This window comes from Halichoerus grypus, chromosome 1 (genome assembly GCF_964656455.1).
Source record: "Halichoerus grypus chromosome 1, mHalGry1.hap1.1, whole genome shotgun sequence".
NCBI lineage: Eukaryota > Metazoa > Chordata > Mammalia > Carnivora > Phocidae > Halichoerus > Halichoerus grypus.
The window spans coordinates 11,120,738-11,142,400 of record NC_135712.1 but is presented as its reverse complement, the minus strand read 5'-3'; the positions used below and the strand labels follow the sequence as shown (position 1 = coordinate 11,142,400).

Sequence of the window (21,663 nt, the reverse complement as noted above, 5' to 3'; positions counted from 1 at the left end):
TGGTGAGCCCTCTCTGAACGCTTTCAACGCCTAAGATCAAATGCATAGGATCTCAAAGGAAGCCAATTATACTGAAATGCAATTAGCAGACAATAAGAAGAAATGTGTGATTAAGAAGAAATACAAGAAGAAATGAAGGAACAATATATGTATTTCTTTATGAACCCATTACATAAACTCCAGAGGCGGGTCTGATAACTACTGAAATTTCCAAGTAGTGATGAATGGAAATGACACTTTAAGATAACTCACTTCTGGAAGTGGATAAAAAATGTCTCTGATTTTTATTGGGGATAAAGCCCCAGCTACAATTACTGGAATAGTTTGTTCCTTACATTCGTCCCTGGAAGAATTGCCAAATTTGAGTTTCATGAATATAAAATACGATTTTTCCCCAGGAACCTCCAGAATTCTATTCACGTGCCTTTTGGGGACTTGGATTATGGTGCCTTGTTGTAATTAGAACATCCAGCTAGCTCATTTTGTTGCTACAACCCTAAAAGGGAGATGGCGGGTCAACTTTTTTTTTTTTTTTTTTGCAGACTTCCATATTCCCAGAGACAGAGCCTGGGTCTTTCTCTCTGCTGACTCCCAGCTGTTGACTGGTGCATAAACACCTATTTCAGGGAGGTGCCTGGTCGCGACTTGCTTCTGTGACTTTAGAAACTGCTCAGCTTACAGCAGTGTAACCATTATGCCTTTAAATCCCATGAAAGAAAACTGGAACAAAGCCCTCAAAGTCCTCGGGGAGGTGAAACATCTTTTTATCTCGACCTAGGAGACCTGCCACCTGAATTTATAGCAGTATACACACACTTAAAGCAGAAGCAAAAAACAAATGAACAAAAAGGCAAGAATCGGTTAGCCAAGAGTAGAAAAATACAACCCGTAACCCACATTTTGTGAGCTCTGAGTTTTTATTGAAACATGAGCCAGTATGATTCTGGGAAAATTCAACTTCCTGGTGTAAAGACAGGCTTAGAAAACAGCTTTCAAGTTTGGTGTATATCGAATGCTCCGGCACTCACCCAACTGGATTTTTTTAGATGTAATGCACATAAGTGCACCAGAGACATGGAGACCAGTAATGTCTTATAAACCACTGAGATTTACAAGGAAGAATAATTATATCCAAAAAATACAAAATCTTCTCCAAATAAGGTTGCTTTGAAATCTAGCTGTTTACCCTTTTTCTTACTCCTTCAAACAATCTAGAATTCCCTCCCCCTTTGACTGCCGTATGTCTGCATTGCTTTCACACCCACCAAGTCCCTTATTCACTCCTTCACTATAAACACCCATATGACCAACATATACCTTCCTTTTATTCTTTCATCAAAGGTCCCAGGTGGGTTAACTTCAGGGAACTGTCAAAGACTCTCTACCTGAAAAATAGTTTCTCACTTGCTCTTAACATGTTCATGGGCGCAAAGCTTTTATTTCCCAAATAGAGGTAGGGACTTAAAGTGTAAATGCTCTTTGGTGTGGTAGCTCATTGACCCAAGTTCACACGAAGGAGCAGATGTGTGATCCTCAAGGCGGTCTTCCCAAACCTGGAAGAACGCGAGACATTCCTGCAGAAGGAATGGAACAGACACCAGGGCCTCCAGGCTGACCAGTTGGATAATTCATTTCTGGAGACAGGGCCAGGGGACCTTTCATTCTGACACACGCCCGGCACCCCTCCTATTGTGATGCACAGCTGGGCTTGGGCACCTCTGCCTTTGAGCACCGACGGTCTGCTCTCAGTGCTTCACCTTGGTTATGGCCACAGTTCCTGGGTTTTGTTCACGCAAACTTCTTGTTTCATCCCAAATAACCTTGTAAGGGCAGGGCAGGGACCACTTCCCAATAGTAAGGTTGGGAAACTTGTCCAAAGACACCCAGAAACCAAGCACAAGTAAAAGAGGAAGAAAGTAGAGCTGGTCTGCCCTTGGCTTATTTTGAAATTTTGTTTAAAGACAATCTTGTATGTTAATAAATGCCGTGAGTGTCATCTGTGAAACCAGGGACTTAAATACGAAATGGGCTTTTAAGGAAAGCCTGCTTCCATTTGCAAATGGAGTCGGGAGCCCTCCAGAGGGAATCTTTCAGCTGGATGGTAAGGATGTATTTCTTTTTCTTTCTTTCTTTCTTTTTTTTTTCTTGGCGAGAAAGTTGCCATCCTTGTCTCAGTAGAGAAAGGGCTGGTCAATTATCTTGGACTCTCTTGATTTTTGGGTTACAAATATTGACAAGTATAAATGGGGTTGCGAATGTATACAAATAAAGAAAAAAGTTTTACGAAGTATTTGAATCCTCAGATAATAAGGATAGGCTATACTTTGTACAGATTGACTCATAACACCCCTAGTAGAAGGACCCATTCTCTTGCCCCAAGTCAGACAGCTAGGAAGAAGGAAGCCAGGGCTCCTCAGAGCCCCACCTGCTGCTTTCGGATATATGAAAAGTGCCAGGTGCTACGGAGACCCTCCACTCCGCCAAGAACACCTTGGGCACTGGGATCTTTCCAGAATATTTTATGGGTTTGGGGGCTACAGTACAGGGTCTGAGGAAGGTACTTGTGCCTCTCATCACTGCTTCTGGTGGGGCAATTGTTTACAAGCTAAAGAACAGGAAGGACCTCACATTCCAGGGCACTAACTGGCCCTATTTTCAAGAAGAAATAAACAAGAGAACAGAGAACAAGATTTAGCAGCAGTGTTGGCAGGCTGGTAGGAATAGGGGTGGGATTTGGGCAGCAACCTTCATGGCGAGCCTACAAGACGGAGGCTGTGGCCTGAAGCCAGCCACCTGCATGGAGAGGGAAGCAGGTTCCCAAAACAGAGTTCCACATTAAGGAGGAGCACAACCTGACTGATACATAGAATCTACAAAAGCTGAACTCATAGAGACAGAGAAGACATTGATGCTTCCCAGGGGCTGGGGGTGGGGAAATGGGGAGATACTGATCATAGGGTACAAACTTACAGTGGTGAGATCAGTAAGTTCTGCCAAGCTAACGTATAGCTGGGCGATTATAGTTAACAAGACTGAAATATACTTGGAAGTATACTTGAAAGTTGCTAAGAGAATAGATCCTAAATGTTGCTCACCACACCATAAAATGTTAATTAAGTGAAGTGGTGGAGGTATTAAGTATCCTTGTTGTGGTGATCGTCTTGCCATATATATGTATGTGCATCAAATCATCATGTTGTACATCTTAAATCTTACACAATGCGATATGTCACTTAGATCTCAATAAAGCTGGGGAAAAAAGTGGAACACAACGTCTTATTTCACGACTGCCAAGGATGATTATTATGATTATATTTTTTATACAAGGGCCTGAAAGTGATCAAGCTATCCTCAGGGGAAATATTTCAGAAAAAAAAATCATTTTAAAGAGTCAAATTCACAACTCATAATTTAATCCAGTTCAATCCCATGTCATTTCACTCTGTGGCATCCCCTATTTCTACTCCGGGGCAGTGACCACTTCTCAGGGTTGATGAGATTATTAAGTGATTTAAAATAATGTATCGTGTATAAAGAATGCTCTGTATAGCGGCAGAATGCATAACAATCTATTTAGAAGAGGGAACTAGACAGAACAATCTTTAAGGTCTTTGATCTTGCTCTCAGTAACCATACTTGCAATAGAATTATGGAAGAATTTTAAACCTCATTTAGACAGTCATAAAGGAAGTATAAAGGGCAGAAATTACCGTGCCATGTAAATTTCTAGTTAAATTTCGAATTGGTACTATAATGCTTTATTTGCAAGATGGATAATTATAACATATAATAAGTAGTTATATATAATGTATGTATATTAAATCACTGTACCTGAAATATTTAAATATGGGGCTTTTTTCCAATAATACTGTGCCATTTCATAAATAAATATAATAAAATAGAACCAAATAACTATATTGTTTTTCCCCAACACACGCAACCACCAGTCTGCTTTTGAGATTTTGGTTCATTATTCTGTACTATGTGCTAGGCATATAGGGCTCTTCCTTCCTTTCTTTCCTTCCTTCTTTTCTCCCTCCCTCCCTCTTCCCTCCCCCTCCCCTTCCTTGGGTTCTTCCTTTCTTTCTTTCTTTCTTTTTTTTTTTTTTAAAGATTTTATTTATTTATTTGAGAGAGAGAGAATGAGAGAGAGAGAGCACATGAGAGGGGAGAGGGTCAGAGGGAGAAGCAGGCTCCCTGCTGAGCAGGGAGCCCGATGCGGGACTCGATCCAGGGACTCCAGGATCATGACCTGAGCCGAAGGCAGTCGCTTAACCAACTGAGCCACCCAGGCGCCCATTCCTTTCTTTCTTTCAATCAATAAGTCATTTTCTTGGTTCATTTGAAATAAGGAAGTAAACCTCATTGCTAACTAAGACTTAAAACTGTAAGCAGTGTTTTGCTTTTAATTTAAGCATTTTGTTTTCATGAAGATGACTGCTTCAGCCTTCCTATTTTGCTGTTTGTGATGTGTTCTGGATCAAGACACCAGAAAATAGGTTCGATTGAATTTAGGATAGAATCATGGGCTTGGAATGAGAGCTCAGTTGCTCATCCTTGGGGAAACATTCACACTTTAAGAGGCAAACTCAGTTATATTGTTTTTGGCTCGGGGAGACCTTTTCTGCTCACTTCCTGATTCTCAGCTTTGTTCTGCTCTGATTAGTGATTTCCAAGTATGTGAGATGTTAGATCATAGATTACAGATTACAGAATTGGAGTACTGAAGTAACCCCCCAATCATCTGATTCAAGGTTCTCACTCAGGATGATGTCCCATCAAGTGAAAGGGGCTTCCCAAGGTCACTGAATTCACCACTCTCCTGATGACACCCATGCACCTCTGGGGAGAGTGTGCCCACAGAGCTGAGGCTCAAGTAGACCCTCCTTCACAGGCTTTATCTCTTTCTGGTCCAATCAGATTAAACTCAACCAAATTAAAAAGGAAAGCTCAAATCTTGGTAAGATTTGGGGGGTGTAACAGTCATGAGCTAAATGATCTCATTCTAAGAGTGCTGAATAAATGAACAAAAATACATTTCAAACATTTCACTCCAAGTTTTTAAGAAATGTGCTTCAAAATATGAGCAGCAAAAATATTTTTACAAAGCATGGCCTTGGCATATTTGAGTTTATAGAGTGTGAAGTATTTTGAAGATATAAATATCTTCAAAATAAACAAATGCGTAATCAAAGTTATTGAGGAAGCATGGCATGAAACACCAGCAATGAGCCAGCATGAACATCAGCAGGTTTATAGTGTAGTAAGTTTTTTCCACAGCAGGGTGGGACACTTGTTGCATTTGTGTTTATTTCTCCAACACTAGCTGAGTCTGTGCCACAGAAAGGTCCTCAGAAAAAAATTGTGGTGTGGTGGATGATGGATGAATGGATTGATGGATGGGTGGATTGGGTGGATTGGATGATGGATGGATGGGTAGGTCTTCTCAAAGCTCAATGTGAGTAGAATGGAAATGGTTTTTCTAAAGGACAATTTCATGACTATATTATACAGAGATGATAACTTAATTTTGTGATGTGGTGCTCACTTTTTTTTTTTAAAGATTTATTTATTTATTTGAGAGAGCGAGAATGAGAGAGAGAGAGAGTACATTAGAGGGGGGAGGGTCAGAGGGAGAAGCAGGCTCCTCGCTGAGCAGGGAGCCCGATGCAGGACTCGATCCCGGGACTCCAGGATCATGACCTGAGCTGAAGGCAGTTGCTTAACCAACTGAGCCACCCAGGCGCCCCCCCTTTTTTTGTTTAAAGATTTATTTATTTATTTGAGAGAGCGAGAATGAGAGAGAGAGAGAGAGAGTACATGAGGGGGGGAAGGTTAGAGGGAGAAGATGTGGTGCTCACTTTTTCATGAACCTGTAGTTAGGTAAAATGGTAAAAACAAAAGATTTGAAAGTCTCACAATGGCCAGCTTGTGCTTTACCTGGCCACTCAGAGCTTACCTGGTTCCCAGCAGATGAGAGGTATTTTTTGGATATGTGGGAACAAGGCTTGCTTTAGTATCATCTTTTCTCTTTACCTCCATCTTTTTTCACTCTGACAGATAACTTTTTCCCCCAATGTTTCCTATAAGGAATGGAAATTTAAGAAACTGAAATTTCTAAGCCCTTATGTGTCAATGGATGCCCAGGGCCAGGAAAGCTGGCTTTTTGACAAGTGTCAAGGGATTAATATTTTAGATAAATGTCCTGTGTTATAGAAGAAGTCCATTCCAATATCTGGACAATGAAAAACAATCGGACCAGCCATTGGACCACCACCTGAAGGCAAATCAATATCACTTGGTGATTGTGCAGAAACATCCAAGTTTACAAAACACTTTACACATTATCACTTTCAATGCTCAGAGGAACCCAGGGTGGTAAGTTTATCACCAAGAAGTGGCTCGCACAATACAACACAGCAGCAGAATTAAGAGTTGAGCCTAGACTTCTAGATGCAAATCTCATAATCTCTCTATCCTTTCAAAGAGCTTCCATCAGGATTCATTAGTAATCATCTGTGAGGAGATGTTTTGAGGAGTGAACACCCCCCCCTGACACAACACAGCACCACCTCATCTACTGCCCCCAAGCTCCTGGTAGAGTCAATATAAGAGATGAAGTAATTTTCTATGGAAAACCCTGTAATTAGGGGGCCGGAGGGAGGCTGGTCTGCCTCTCACCCAACAATTGAGGTTATGAACTGGTTAATTCCTGGTGGCTGGGGGGCTGTCCTGTGCATGGGATGAGGTTTAGCAGCATCCCTGGCCTCTGTTCCCTAGATGCCAGGAGCAGCCTCCAATCACGACAACCCAAAAGTGTGTCCAGACATTACCAGATGTCCCACGAGGGGCATAATTGCTGCTATTTGAACCCAGTGTTCACACACACCTCCATCCATTGCCGTAGATTCCAGGGTTCTGGAGGACTGGAGGGAGGAGAGAAAAAACTTGGGAGTTTAGAGTTAAAAGAAAAGTGAGTTTCTACAACATGTAGAGAACAATACGGAAGATTGAACAGTTCGAGGAAAACGCGAAAATGCTTAGGAAAAAAAAAACTTTAGAGATAGAAGTGGCAGGTTTAAAACTGGCTGTCAGTCTTGAGTTTTAGTATTGTTTTTATCTGCAGTGGGATTGTTACTGCTACTCCTGGGGTCAGAAGGGAAGGTGCTGTGAGAATAAGAGGCTCCGCTCCCAGGAGCCAGGCTGGCCCAGGGGTCCGCACCCCTCCACCCCTATCCTTCTCCCCAGACTTACCATGAGGCCTGCAACATGGCTTCGTCTTTTCCCTCCCAGACTGTGGGCTGCCTTTCCAGAAGGGCTTTCAGAAAGTGGTTTGTAATACAATTTTGGAGGCTTCTCCCCTCCTTCCCCTCCCCCTCCTCCTTCCCTTCCTTCCTCCCTCTTTTTTGTCAAAAATCTCTTCTCTCATCCAACAGGTATTTATTCCAAATCTCGTTTGTTTTGAGAACAGTGCAAGATCATGTGGAAAGAAAACAGAAAAAATCCTCACTAGCTAGGTGAGTTCATGGTAGGGTGACCATATGATTCATTGTCCAAACTAAGATGCGTTTGTGAGTGACAGGAGGTGCTTTTGTGATTATGCTCCTGAGTCAACAGGATAACCCAGGACTGTCATGGGCTAAGTGGGATGAAGTGTTGTGGTTTTTCCAACACTTTAATACACTGTTCTATCAAGATGTGTCCTCTGAGATGATACTAACAGCAAGGTCACAGTGTCAACAACAATGCTGTGCTCAGTACGATACGAACATTGTCTGACTTATAATGGCCATGGTCCTATTACAACATCTTCTGTTCTAGATAATATCTGTGCTCCAATCCTTGCCTTCTAGTTTAGGCTGATTTTCAGCAATAGCTGTCTTCTTTCTCTTCTTCTTCTCCTTCTCCTTCTCCTCCACCTTCTCCTCCTCCTCCTCCTTCTCCTTCTTCCTTGTCTTCTAGATTTTATTTCTTTAAGTAATCTCTACACCCAACATGGGGCTTGAACTCACAACCCCGAGATCAAGGGTCGCATGCTCCACCGACTGAGCCAGCCAGGCGCCCCAGTGATAGCCTGCTTTTAACTGAAATACACCTTTACAATTAACTGGGTAAATCCAGGGAAATTAAGGCAGGTTTGGGGCCCCTCTAAGGTGAGGAGGAACAGTTGTTTGAAGAGAAATCAGCGCAAGGGGGACTTTCGCTCAGTCATAATGCATCCTGTGATCTGAATGTTATACATACATTGAAATCCCAAGGATCCTTCTGAATGGAACAGACACCTGCTAGAGAAAGAGGAGATCTCTATGGAAGTGAGTCCATTCATTCTGGAAAAACAGCAAAAGGACAAATCTTTACATTGTTTAGTTATAAGCCCTTGAGTTTTCCCTCGTTAATCCCTGAGTTATCCTACTTCGTGATTCCTAGTAATATATGGTAGGCAAGCTCTGTAATTACTAAGAACTACTTAATTACCTGTACATTTGTCTCTTGCATCCCAGCCTCGAATCTGTCACCTCTGTCTAACCCTCCTTGGTATTTAAATAGCTAATCTGGTGCCTACTGCTGAGTTAACGATGTGCAAACCTCTAAGTACCTTCACCTCGACCTTCACAATTGTGTTTCTTTGGTATTTCCTTTTGTGTTTCTGTGTATGAACTGACTTGGCCTTTGCTAATAATTAAAAGTATTCGCTGAAGTATTCACCAAAGTCAGTAGATAAGAATTTCTGTGGACAGTGTGTCTGTGACATTAGCTTGTCCCCCAAAGTATAAAACCAACTGAGGTGAGTATTTTTGAAAACTGGTTGGAGTCGATACATATGTATTTGAAAGCATCCATGTATTCATTACTCAGTAGGTATTAGGCTTCTGCTATGACGGGCTCGGTCCTGTCCTCGGCACTGACAACAAAAACCCCTGGCTTCATGCACCAGCATCCTAGTGGGGTGGGACTGGGGAGACAGATAGTAAAGAAGCAAAATACATTATATGTCATGGGGAGATAACAACTATGGGAAAAATAAGGCCGAAAAGGCTGACAGGGAGTAGGAATTGAGCTTTAAAATAGAATGCTTATCCATTACTCACAATAGTCAGGATATGGAAACAATGTATATATCTTTTGATGGATGAACCGAGAAAGAAACATGCTATATACACATGATGGAATATTATTCAGTTTTTAAAAAGAAGGGGAACCTGCCTTTTGTGACACCTATGGGACATTCTGTTAAGTGAAATAAGCCAGATACAGAAAGACAATACTGCATGACCTCACTTATATGTGGAATCTAAAGGGTCAAACTCATATAAACAGAGAGTAGAATGGTGGTTAGCAAAGGCTGGGGAGGGGAGGGCGAAGTAGGTAGATGTTGATCAAGGGCACAAAGTTTCAGTGATGCAAGATGAATACGTTCTGGAGATCTAAGGTACCACAATGTCACCATAGTTAATATCGTATTGTATATTGCTAAAAGGGTAGATCCTAAATGTTATCACCACAAAAATAAGATAATAAAGTGAAATAGGGTGCTTAGAGGAAATAGCTTATGAAAATCTCAACAAGGTAAGGGGTGAGCTACACAGATGTAGGGAGCAACCAGGCAGACGAATGCCCAGCAAATTCTGGCAACAGCAGAAAGACTGATGTGTAAGAAGCCAGTGAGACCAGAAAGAGATTGGGGTGCCTGATTTTATAGGATACATACTTGATGGATAAGGACTTGACTTTTTCTTGGTGTGAGACAGGAAGCCTTTGAAAGGTTTCAAGCATAGGGATGCCCAGCTGGCTCAGTCGGTAGAGGTAGAGCATGTGACTCTTGATTTCAGGGTTGTGAGTTCAAGCCCCATGTTGGGTGTAGAGATTACTTAAAAACAAAATCTTTAAAAAAAGAAATAAAAAATAAAAAAAGAAAGGATTCCAGCATAAAAGTGGCCTGGTGGACTCGTGATTTCGAGGGGGGTCATCTGATTGTGGGGTGGAGAACAGACAAGAAAAGCAAGGGGAAACCAGGACCAGATGGGAGGTAATGGTGGCTTGGTCCAGTGGGGAGCAGTGGGCGTAGAGAGAAGAGGTTAGAGTCTGGATATGTTTTAAAAAGCAGAGATAATAGGATTTATTGGCAGGTTGGATGAAGGGTGTGAGTGAAAGGAGTTAAGGTTTTCAGAATATGCATGTGTGAGTATAAGAGTGTAAGTCTATATAAAGCTGAACATTATCCAAAGGTGTCTGGCTTAATTGCTTGCTTATTTACTTTTGCTCCATCCCAAAGCCCTGCAAGGCTTTGTTCGTTGCTGTTTGCCCAGTGTCTAGAATAGTCTCTCTCTCTCAAAAATGAAGAAAGTATTTATTATGAGTAATGGAATTACAGAAAAATTGTAAAGAGCTCTGTTATTCTCTGTCTTTCCAATCTTTAGCTTGGAGTATTTAATGTATTTAAAAATAATACGTTTGTTTAATTATAGAAAATAAAAGAAATTTGCAGAATTATGTGATGTAAACATTTAACAATTGTTTATTAAGATTATGATTAAAATGTGAAAGAGTCTACATTCTACAGATGGCCTGGTGTTATTTTGAAAGCCAATGTCAATGTGAGTAAATGAATCTAAACAGTATACAGGAATAAATCCTAATCCTATAGAATAAAACAGCTTTGTTGGATGTGCAGGATCAGTTGCTAGGACAGAACAGACTTTTTTATTGCTGTTTTTCGACAAGGACGCTACCTGGGGCTAGCCTTCAGCCAGCCAGTCAACTGTACTGAGTTTGCGTCCATGAGTTAATCGTCTCTTGATTATCGCTTGATTCAAAAGGAGGTTTTTTAGAGATGCCAACCTTCCCATAACCAGGACATTTCTATAAACCTTGCTTGAGTTAAGGCTCATGGAGTATTGTTACTCACATACGTAAGTGCCTTTAATTTGGTTCTTTGTGAAAACAGAGCACTGGAGATGGTTTGTTATTAAGAAGCAATGTATAGATGTAACTAATCTTGCATGTTTCCAAGTAGAGCAAATACACCTAGAGCCCTGCAGTGGGCCACAGGACCACACTGCATGTTTACATTCCGAAATCCAAAAAACTCTGAAAACTGCCAGCTTTTGGGGGGACCTCATCTGGAAGCAAAGCCAGACTGACCAGAACTCATTTGGTGGTGAACTTGAACTGCGGTCCCTGAAGCTATGTATGGTTTTTTTTTTTTTTTTTTTTTTTTTTTTTTTTAAAGATTTTATTTATTTATTTGAGAGAGAGAGCACATGAGAGGGGGAGGGTCAGAGGGAGAAGCAGACTCCCCGCTGAGCAGGGAGCCCGATGCGGGACTCGATCCCGGGACTCCAGGACCATGACCTGAGCCGAAGGCAGTGGCTTAACCAACTGAGCCACCCAGGCGCCCCATGTATGGTTTTCACATATTGCATCCAGTGTGAATGTTCGAGGTGCCACTGCAGAAATAATAACGTGTCTGATCGCAGGGTCGTGTACCGCGTTACATAATATACACTGGACAGTATAATATACACCCGGCCATCTTTCTATTTCGAAGAATTCTGTTTTCTGAAACACATCATCGTCCTGGACTGTGTTTGCTGTCTGGGGCTGATGGCGCTGACTTTGTCCTTCCTTAAGAAATAAGGCTGTCTCGCTTTGCAAATGCTGCAGGATTTTCCCGGCGACTGGAGCATTTGCAAAGCAGGGTCTGTTCCTGACAGTTCTGTCTAGTTTCTATGTGTGCGTGCCGTGCTTTGTGGTGACGAAGCTGCTGGCCCCTTCCTTTCCCGATAGGGCACAACCTTGGAGAAAGGGAGCACGAATCTAGGTGACACTGGCCTCCTGTCTTGTCACCTGTCAGTGATGGAAAATGAGTATTAGAAGGAGGCATCCTGGTGGTTGGCTAAATGGGTGACTCCAAACCATATCAGAAGATACCATCTGATCTTTTAGTGATGACAGAGCCCTCTGTGGACGTGATAGACTAACGTGTCTCAGGGCAGCGTCAAAGCCATCAAAAGCCTGACAACTCAAATCAGTCTTGAGTTGGGCTCCCTGCTCCATCACATTTAGACTGGGTCATCTGGGGCAGTGGGGTCCTCTCTGTAACCCATGTGATTCAGCCTAGCTCATAGTAAACTTACTACATAATTTTCATCATAACTTCCTTTTCTTGGGGAAAAGGTGTCCAGTTTGGGATTCCGGGAGGTTCCTAACCCAGTGAATTCCACAGCTCCCTTCTTTAAATCTTGTATTTTCACCTCCCTATCCCCACCTCCCCAAGCCCTTAACACACAACTCAGGCTAAAACACTAGCCATGGGTTTAGAATACCTAGAATCTGAAAGATAGACTCTTAGAGTGAAGGATCTAACCTTTCCCCAGTATAAGGCCCCCATACTTGTCATACCTTGAGGAGAGGGCCCCTCATGCACAACAGAGCCCATCTCTGGTCAGAGCAGCTCAACTGACTCCTCTTGCTTCTATATGGGGGCCTCAGGAACTTGCGGAAGGGCCTGCAAAGATTGGAAGGTGGTTTCCCTTTCTCCTTTCTTCCAGGATTTACCCCACTTGCTCTTGGACATTGAGGGAGCACATGGGCATCTGCATTGGGTACCAGCTGAGAAGCTTAACGCTTGGGTCCCTGGGGGAAAGTGGTGATTAGGTCTTTGGGTGTCCCAGTGTGGGGTGTTTGGGGGGGGGGATTTAAATGGCTCTGGAACTTGATGCTGGTAGAGAAAACACCCAAGCTGCCAGTAGAACAGGATCTTTTCACTGAAATCCAAAGGGCCATGAGAAAGGCTGTCATTGGCCAGGCTCCCAGGCCACCCGAACAGGGAGAGAGGAGGGGGTGCAAACCCCGCCCAAGCCCCAGGGGGATGGCATTGGCACGGATGACTTCTGGTCAGCCCCAGGACGGCAGGCCAGGCATTTCAAAGGGTGCGGGAGCTAAGAGGCCTTCCCCAGCCACGCTCTGGTCCTCCGTGGCCCGCGCCACCAGGGAACCCGGGTCAGAATTAGAGTCCGGGTGGGAAGCAGACGTGGAACCGGGGAGACACAGTTACGGTGGAGGAAGATACCAGAAAGCTTAAACCGGGAGAACGGGCGCAGTGTCTTGGGGTCGAGCCCATTCTGCCCCCAGGTCCAGCGCTCCGCCCCGCCGGGCGGCCCCCTTCCCCCGAGCCCAGAGCGGGGCGTCCTCCTGGAGCGGGCGCAGGGGGCCCCTGGCACCGAGCTCCTCGCCCAGGGCCACTGGCTCTATCAGCAGTGTCAAGGAAGGGTCTCCAGTGGAGGACAGGGATCTGCGGCCATGGCCGAGGCCGCGGAGCTGGAGGGGGCCTCCCCAGATCCCCAGACGCCGCCTGAGGGCCCCGCGCCTCCGGCGGAGAAACCTGGCGAGCTGGGGGCCGCGGGCCAGGAGGCGGAGCGGGAGGAGGCCAGCGAGGGCGCCGCGGAGGCGCCGAGGAGTGAGGGGGCGGGCGCAGCCGCGACGGCCGCGGTGAACCAGGCGGAAGGCACCGACCCCGACGGAGGGCGCGCGGCCGAGCCGGAGCCGGGCGCGGACAGTGGCCCGGGGGCCGAGACGCAAGGCGCGAGGGCAGCGCAGGGCGAGGCGGAGGCCGAGGAGGGCGCCCCAGGGTGCGCCGAGGTCCCCCAGGGAGAGGAGGCGAGCGGCGCCGAGCAGGTGGAGGAGGCGAGCCCCGGCCGCGGCGCGCAGGGCGAAGCCTCGAGGGAGGTTCAGGGGGAGCCCGGGGAGCCCGAGGCCCCCGGGGAGAAGGAGACAGCGGAGCAAGGGCCGGAGGAACCCGGAGGCGGCACGCCGGGGGCCAGCATGGAAGCCGCGGGGCAGGCGGGAGGGGCGCACGGGGCCGAGGGTGAACCCCGGGACGGAGGGGACCCCAGCCCCCAGCTCCAGGCCGAGGCCACGGAGGCCGCAGCGGCGGAGATTGGGGGGTGCGGCCCCGGGGAGCTTGCAGGGGAGCCTCGGGGTGCAGCGGCGGGCGCCGCCGCCGACGAGGCGGGGGCCCCGGGGACGGAAGAGTCGGAGGAAGTGGCCCCGGGGGACGCGAGGGCGGAAGCTGTCGAGGACGGGGACCAGGGTGGACCCCAGGAGGAGATGGAGGAGGCAGAGGAGGAGAGGCAAGAGCGCGGCCCGGAGGGGCCAGGCGAGCAGGCCGCAGCCGGGGGCGAGGAGGAGCCCCCAGACAGCAGCAGCGCGCCGGCGGAGGCGGAGGCGGCCGAGGCAAGCGGGCCCGCGGGGCCGGGGGCCGAGCTCAGCAACCACCTGGCGGAGGAGGCCAGCGTCGAGGGCGGGGACGAGACCGCGCGGGTGAACGGCCGCCGGGAGGACGGCGAGGCGTCGGAGGAGGGGGCCCCGCGGCAGGAGCACGACATCACCCTCTTCGTGAAGGTAAATTGAGCCGTCCCCGCAACTTGTAGCGCTTTTTGAGCCTTGGTCTTCCAGGTGTCCTGATTGTCGCTTCTATTCACAGCCTGGGGGTCATGGGGAGTTTCAGGAGCGTTTTGGGGAGACAGGATGGTTTGGAAACAAAGAGGTCGGGTAAGGGTCGTAGGGGAAGTGGGGGTGCGGGTCCAGCATCCCACTGTCCTTTGTTCTGAAAATCCTAACTGGCCCTTCTAGTCCGGAGATTACTGAAGAATCAATGAAAAAAAAAAAAGAAAATAAAAGAAAAAGTGACACGCCCTCTTGATGTTCAAAGCAATTCATGCCAAAGGAAGCTCTAATACTTGAAGTGGGAAAAAAAAAATGCGAACAGGTTGTAATGTGAGAAGTCTCCCCAGGACTCAAATTTCAGAGGCCCAGAGTTGGCCAATGTTTTCAGCTCCAAAAAAGTATCCCTCCTTAGTATTTGGAAGGAAAGTGGAAATTTATTTAAATATTATAATATTTGTTGAGCATTTTAACATTGGTTTTGGAAGAACACAAGATGCTGGGTGACTTGAACATCATCTGCCTTTATGTCATATTTCAACCTCGCTTCAAATGGGAAGAAAGCAATGATTTTGTTAAAGAATCTGTAGGACACGACTGAGGAAGTTTGGAGTTTAAAGAGGCCTTTCTACAAGGCATCAAAAATAAGGGGCAAGGTCCAGCTGTAGCTCACACACACGGGGATCTTTGTTTAAAAAAAAAAAAGCGCTTTCTGAGGACCTTTGGCCAGACCAGGAGAGCAGCAGATAATAAGGTCAAGAATGTGCATTGCATGTTCAATCATAATCCTTTCAAAATACTTTCAGGCTTATAAAAGCCAGTTAGGACCTAAAGCTCCTTGACGGGAATGTAAGCAAATTCTAATAAGCAAAAAGAGAAAAGTTTCCAAAGTGATTAACACCAGAATTTCAAGAATCATTTGGGGGGCAAGAGAGTTAGGGAAGAGAGGGCATGCGTTTGTTTCTTCACTAGTGGGAAGGCGTTGTTCTGAGCATTTCTGAAGCCCCTGGAGCATATTAAGGTTAAGTGTTGGGATATAATCTAAGGGCACAGCCTCTAGGAAGGCCCCTGGGAGCTGGACGTCTGCAGGGAAGGCCAAGGGGAGTGGGAGGGGAGGAGGAAGGGGAGAGCTGAACACAGTGCTGCCCACCCCCCTTTTTTCTTAAGAGAAAATCTCTCTAGGTAGCTAATTGCCTCCATTCTCTGGGGATAGGAATGTTATGAAACGTAAAAATAAATTTTTTTTATTTTTGATTTAAGCAATTCCCCGTTGCTTCGTCTCATGGCCACTTGCTTCCAGCACATCTTTGCAGTTTCTCGTTACGGTTTTTGACATACAGTAACATCTTCCTACCTTGTCTTCTTGCTTCCATTTCCCAGCTCTCCTGGCTAGGCCCTCGGTGATAGCCAGTGAGCTAGGAAATGAGATCCGATCACTTTGTTTCTGAAAGTAAAATTGCACCAGTTGCTTATTGTAGACTTTCAAGTGAGTCCACCCTCCTTAGCCAGGCCACAGGCCACTCACGATGGCATTTGTGCCTCTGCGGTATTGCCTGGGTGTCCCCCCCGACTTTGTCACCCCTGGTACCACCAGGCCAGCCATACTGAAGTAGTTATCATTCCTTGAGAGAACCACATTCCTGCCTGCCTGGAAATTGTGCAGGTGCTCTGCCCTCTGCCCGAATCAAGTTTCTTCCCCCCTCGCCCCACTCCCGGCCTCCTGCCTGGTTATCTCCTGTGTGTCTAGACTCAGCACAGGCATCATCTCCTCTGGGGGGCCTTTGTCAACCCCAGGCCGGCTTGGGTGTCCCTCTGTTGAAGGTCCACTCACACATTGCGTGTTTTATCTCTTCCCTTGACTGTGTGAAATTCATCTTCCATCCTCCATGTGGAGCCCAGGCTTGGAACATGATGGAGGTTTGAATGGGTGGCTGCCGGCACGAGGTGGTATATACCGTGGTAATCAATAGCAGGGACCTTAGAACCAGCGGGATCAAATCCTGGCTCTGCTACTTTCTTGCAGTGTGACCTTGGGCAAGCTACGTGACCTTTCTGTGCCTTTGTTGCTTATGGATAAAATGGGGATAATCATAGTACCTACCCCCCGAGGTTGTTGTGGGGATTCAAAAATTAGATTCCATAAAGCACTTAGAAAGCACACTATGCTTGAAATCAAGCATAGTGTAAATGCGCATTCTTGTCATTTTATCTGCTCAGCTCCCACAAACGTCCATTGATTTTGCACAGAAACAATCCCCTGCCCATTCCATCCCTGCCTCTTTTTTTTTTTAAAAGATTTTATTTATTTATTTGTGAGAGAGGAGAGAGAGAGAGGGCACAAGCAGGGGGAGTGGGAGAGGGAGAAGCAGGCTTCCCACTGAGGAGAGAACCTGATGTGGGGCTCGATCCCAGGACCCTGGGATCTTGACCTGAGCTGAAGGCAGACGCTTAACTGACTGAGCCACCCAGGTGCCCACCCCCCTTTTTTCTTAAGAGAAAATCTCTCTAGGTAGCTAATTGCCTCCATTCTCTGGGGATAGGAATGTTATGAAACGTAAAAATAAATTTTTTTCCTCAGCTCCTGCTCAGGAGAAGTTTGTGTGGGCAGAGGCAAGGGGCTTGTCATGGACAGCTTATCCAGATTGTTCTTTTCTGACGTGATCCGCTTGGTGCTCAGTTGCCTGCTTCCACCCCGCCTTTTTTTTTTTTTCTTTAAGAAAACAGATCTCCAAACAGGGAGATTGGTCTTTAAGCAACTACTACTTGATATAAGGTCTGAGGGTCACTTAAGATGTGCCTCGTCGGATTGTTAAGGCACCTCACTTTCTTTTTCTCCTACAAATCATTCCCCTTAAAATCAAAAAGACCCCAACGCCAAAATCAGGCAAAAACCCTTTAGACGCTTCTATCTTTTGCGTTTGTCGTACTTGATTTAAAATCCTTAAATTAGTTTAAAATAGGATTTCTTTGCCAAATTTAGCTTTCTTGAGGTTCCTTCTTTGGGCTCCACTTTATTTGGACCACACTCCAGAGTAGACATCTGACCTTCTGGGTTTTGTAAACATGTCGAATTTTTCTGTGCCATCTCTGGAGTGCAGAATTCACAGATTTGTTCTGTAAGGAGAAGTACTGCAAACATTCCAAACGTTCCCTTCGCCTTCGTCTGACAGCCTAGTAAACACAGTTGTAACTAATTAGCCCCTATTTTATTTGTCAATTTTTAACTTTTACATTTCCCCCCTATTTTTTTAAATAAATACATTGGCTACAAATATACCACACAGTGATAACCTATGACCCAGCAACAGGTGCAAATCAAATCTGCTTCTACTTTTAGCCACCTGGTGGTTTATAGTCTCCATCTTTGTGGAAATTGTCATCTTACTAATTTGTCATTTTGTTTTATTCTGTAAGTATGCAAGAATGTATTCTTGTAAAAAAGCCAAGAACATACAGAATGTGCCGAGGAGAGCTTCCCTGGATTACTGTATGGGGAAATTAATTGCTAATCATGCTAATTCTTACTTTTGTTTTTTTACAAAGATGTATTAATTATTTGTCATCAAATTATAGGGTAACCCTGCAGTATATTTAGTAAGAAAGATTCTTTTCTTCTTTACTCATAACAGGGGGTAACAACATAATAACATACCAACATAACAATAACAAACGACAAAATACTGACAACAAAGAATAAGGTAGGGACTTCACCAGCTGTGGGGATTCAGTCACTAAGGAAGTCTTGCTTACAGATTTGGTGCTTCTAATCCAAGAGTACCTGGTGATTGTGTATACTCTGAGGCAAGGTCTAGGGGTGGGACAGTCTAAGATATGGATTTCCTGGCAAGTTTCACATGACCTAAAAAACTTCAGTGTGACCAATGAATAATCCTGGGCCAGAGTCTAAGAGTTTCTTAAACTAGGTTTTGGACACATTTAACTATTAACATGCAGCTACTGTGGAGCTCAAAAACTTGCATTTACCATCACATTTGGGTCTCTAGACAGGTGGAATTGGTGATGGAATGAAGTCCAACTCAAGAAAGACATGACCTCTGAATAGGCATTGTCACTGAGAACTGCCCCCCAACATAAATGAGTACATAAATGGAGCCAGCCAAGTAGCGCCACACCACGTGGCCACGGCAGGATGGGAGGGGTAGGTGTGTGTCCAGGAGCGGCAGCTGAGTGAATCCTGGTAGACCAGTTGGCTGCAGCAGTCCATGCACCATTCTCCAGGAGAGAGCATGCTGAGACCATTCTGTGGGGGCTTGGTGTCTGAGGAGCTTGTAAGGGAGGTGGTATTTTCATAACTATGTGTGGACTATGACCATGTGCTCTGAAGGGAAATGAGCAAAGATGCATTTCTATGACTTTTCCTCTCCCTGCAAAATAACATTTTTTGTTGTTTTCTGAGTGTCTTATACAACCTGCTTACAAACACATTTTTTAAATTTGAATTCGATTAGCCAACATATACTATATCATTAGTTTCAGATGTAGTGTTCAATAATTCATCAGTTGCAAATAACACCCAGTGCTCATCACATTACATGCCCTCCTTAATGCCCATCACCCAATTACTGCATCCCCCACCCACCTCCCTCCAGCAACCCTCAGTTTATTTCCTAGAGTTAAGAGTCTCTCATGGTTTTTCTCCCTCTCTGATGACTTCCCATTCAGTTTTCTCTCCCTTCCTCTATGATCCTCCGCAGTTTCTTATATTCCACGTATGAATAAAACTATATGATAGTTGTCTTTCTCTGCTTGACTGATTTCGCTTAGCATAATCCCCTCCAGTTCCATCTAGGTCGATCTAAATCGTAAGTATTCATCCTTTCTGATGGCTGATCTTACAAACACATTTATGAAATCAGTAGAGTTAGTCAGGGTGGAAACTGAGGTCGAACACCATGTTCTGCTAACCTCTGACGTACATGCATACGCACATGCACACTGGGGGTCATGGTCCCTCTCTCCACGATGAGAGAGATCCACGTCGTAATTGCTTCTCCACATCGTGTCCTCCTTCTTTAGCATGGCGGTGGGTTTGTTCTAAGCTCTCAGTCAGTGTTTTTTGGTAATGATAGGTAAATAGCCGAATGGATGCATAGTCCAAGGTGACTCAGCTAGTGAGAAGCTGGACACAAACCTGTTTCCCACTGTCCCAGTCCGGCGTCCCTTCTGAAAGGGCCTGAGCCATTCTCCTCCATGAAGATGTCTTGGCAGCAGGGCTGCAAGATGCTGGAATTCCCTCAGGGCTGTGGGAATTTTTGGCTCTGCTTTGCTGGGTACACATATGCCACAGCTTCTGCCCCTCACTGGGCTGATGGGCCGTGTGCTCTGGACTCCTGGAAGTAAGTGAGCGATCATGCTTCACCCCCAGCATGAGCTCCTCCTCCTCATGGGGGGTCTCCTTTATAGCCTTGGTTTCTCAAGGGCAGCTGTTCTCCAGGAGGCCGCCTCTCAAATATCCTACCTCCCTGACTAGCTGGAGATCTGTAAGATACCCTCAGAAACACCACACTGGATTCTTTAAGCAGGTAAATTTACCCTTTAGTTTCATATACATAGAAAAATAAAACCTAGACTTTGAAGGAATGTATAAAGTACAAAGCTCTGAGCCATGGTTTAGGTTCAAGTGGGTCACAGGGCTGTAGATGAGTCTGTTAACTTAGCCCATGTGGATTTATCACCTCCTATGTGTTAGGTGCTGTGCTAGAGTTTGGGAACCCAATGTGAAGCAAGACAGACAGGGTCCCGGCCCTTACAGAGTTTACCATCTAGCGCAGAGGACGGAGACTGAGCACTGAAAGCGTGTGGTAGCAGGGACTGCAAAGATTTGCCCACCATTGTCCTCCCAACCCCCAGCCAGGGTCTGGCACATAGTAGGGGAGGAGGGAGCGAAGGTGAGTAGGAGGCTGTAGGAGTATCTAGCAGAAGGACCCGCAGATACAGTGGTAGTCACTAAATTGTTATCAATTTGATTGTATTTGCGGAGACACAGAGAGTGGGACCCTCTGAGAGTCCCTAGTACATATTCTTCAAGATTTTTGAAAATAGGTTTCCTTTGCTCTAGCCACTCTCTGAGATCCTGTGAGATTCAGCAAAGAAAAGTTTTCTCTGAGAGTTGGGGAGGTGGATGTTTAAATCTCCTAAACTCCTTTTCCATCATTAACTTCTGCTTTTTTTTTTTTTTTCCCTGACAGAATGCTGATTCATAAACTAGGCTTTGTATTTGGGCATAGTTGGGGGTGGGGGAAGATTCTTTCTTCACAATACAGATAACTTCTAAAGACGTCAACATGTCTTCTGGCAACCCATTCTCCTCCCCATAGGGAGACAATATCAAATTCCATTTTCAGCTGGAGTCTGCAAACCTAAAATATTTATTGTTGGGCCCTTTAAGACAAGGTTTGCTGACCTATGGCTTAAACCTCCTTTGATTCATGACCTGGGACTAGATACATTGCCGCTGGCACAAAATTGGAGTTTTATTTAGCAAGGAAGAAGGGGAATGACTATTGAGGAAAGAATCAGCAGTGTCTATCACAGTGAAAAATATTTAAGACACTACACGTCTTATACATGTTGTTGGAAATGTTATTTTTCTGTGCAGTCCCTGATCTTGATTTAGGTGAGATTGAAGTAAAATAGAGATTATAAATATAAAAAGATACAATGCAATGCAATGCAATGCAATGAAAGGGAAGTCTTTTTCTGCCCCTGAGGTCCATCCAGCCTCTCAGTTTTTCTTCCTGGAGACAGCCACTGCATATCTTTCCAGAGATATTCTGTGCATATGCAAGCTTACATGTAAATATTCTCACTGTATTAGTTATCTAACACTGTGTAATAAATTACTCTAAGACTTAGCACTCTAAAACAACAAACATTTGTTATTCACAGTTTCTCTGTGTTAGGAATTTGGGATCAGCTTGGTTGGGTAGTTCTGTCTCATGAGGTTGCAATCGAGATGTTGGCAGGGCTGTGGTCTCATCTGAAGGATTGGTTAGGGTGGTGGTGGGGGTCCACTTTTAACGTGGCTGACTCACATGTCTGTTGGCAAGAGGTTCAGTTCTTTACCACTTGGGGCTCTCTCCCTGGGCTGCTTTGGTGTGCTCACAACATGACATCTGGCTTTCCCCAGAGCACAGATCCAAGAGAGAAGAAACCACACACTGTCACTTCTGTCTTATTCACTAAGTCCAATACTCA

At 45.4% G+C, this 21,663-nt stretch overlaps 1 protein-coding gene across 1 annotated transcript in view; it reads left to right on the top strand.

Annotated features, from left to right (window-relative positions):
- Positions 1–13,302: 13,302 nt before the first annotated feature.
- The window catches only part of CLIC6 (chloride intracellular channel 6), a 41,070-nt gene continuing 32,709 nt past the window's right edge, over positions 13,303–21,663 (top strand). Inside the window, exon 1 of the mRNA XM_036101887.2 lies at positions 13,303–14,403. Within this exon, the coding sequence (XP_035957780.1) occupies positions 13,303–14,403 (1,101 nt within the window). The remainder of the gene's footprint in view (positions 14,404–21,663) is intronic.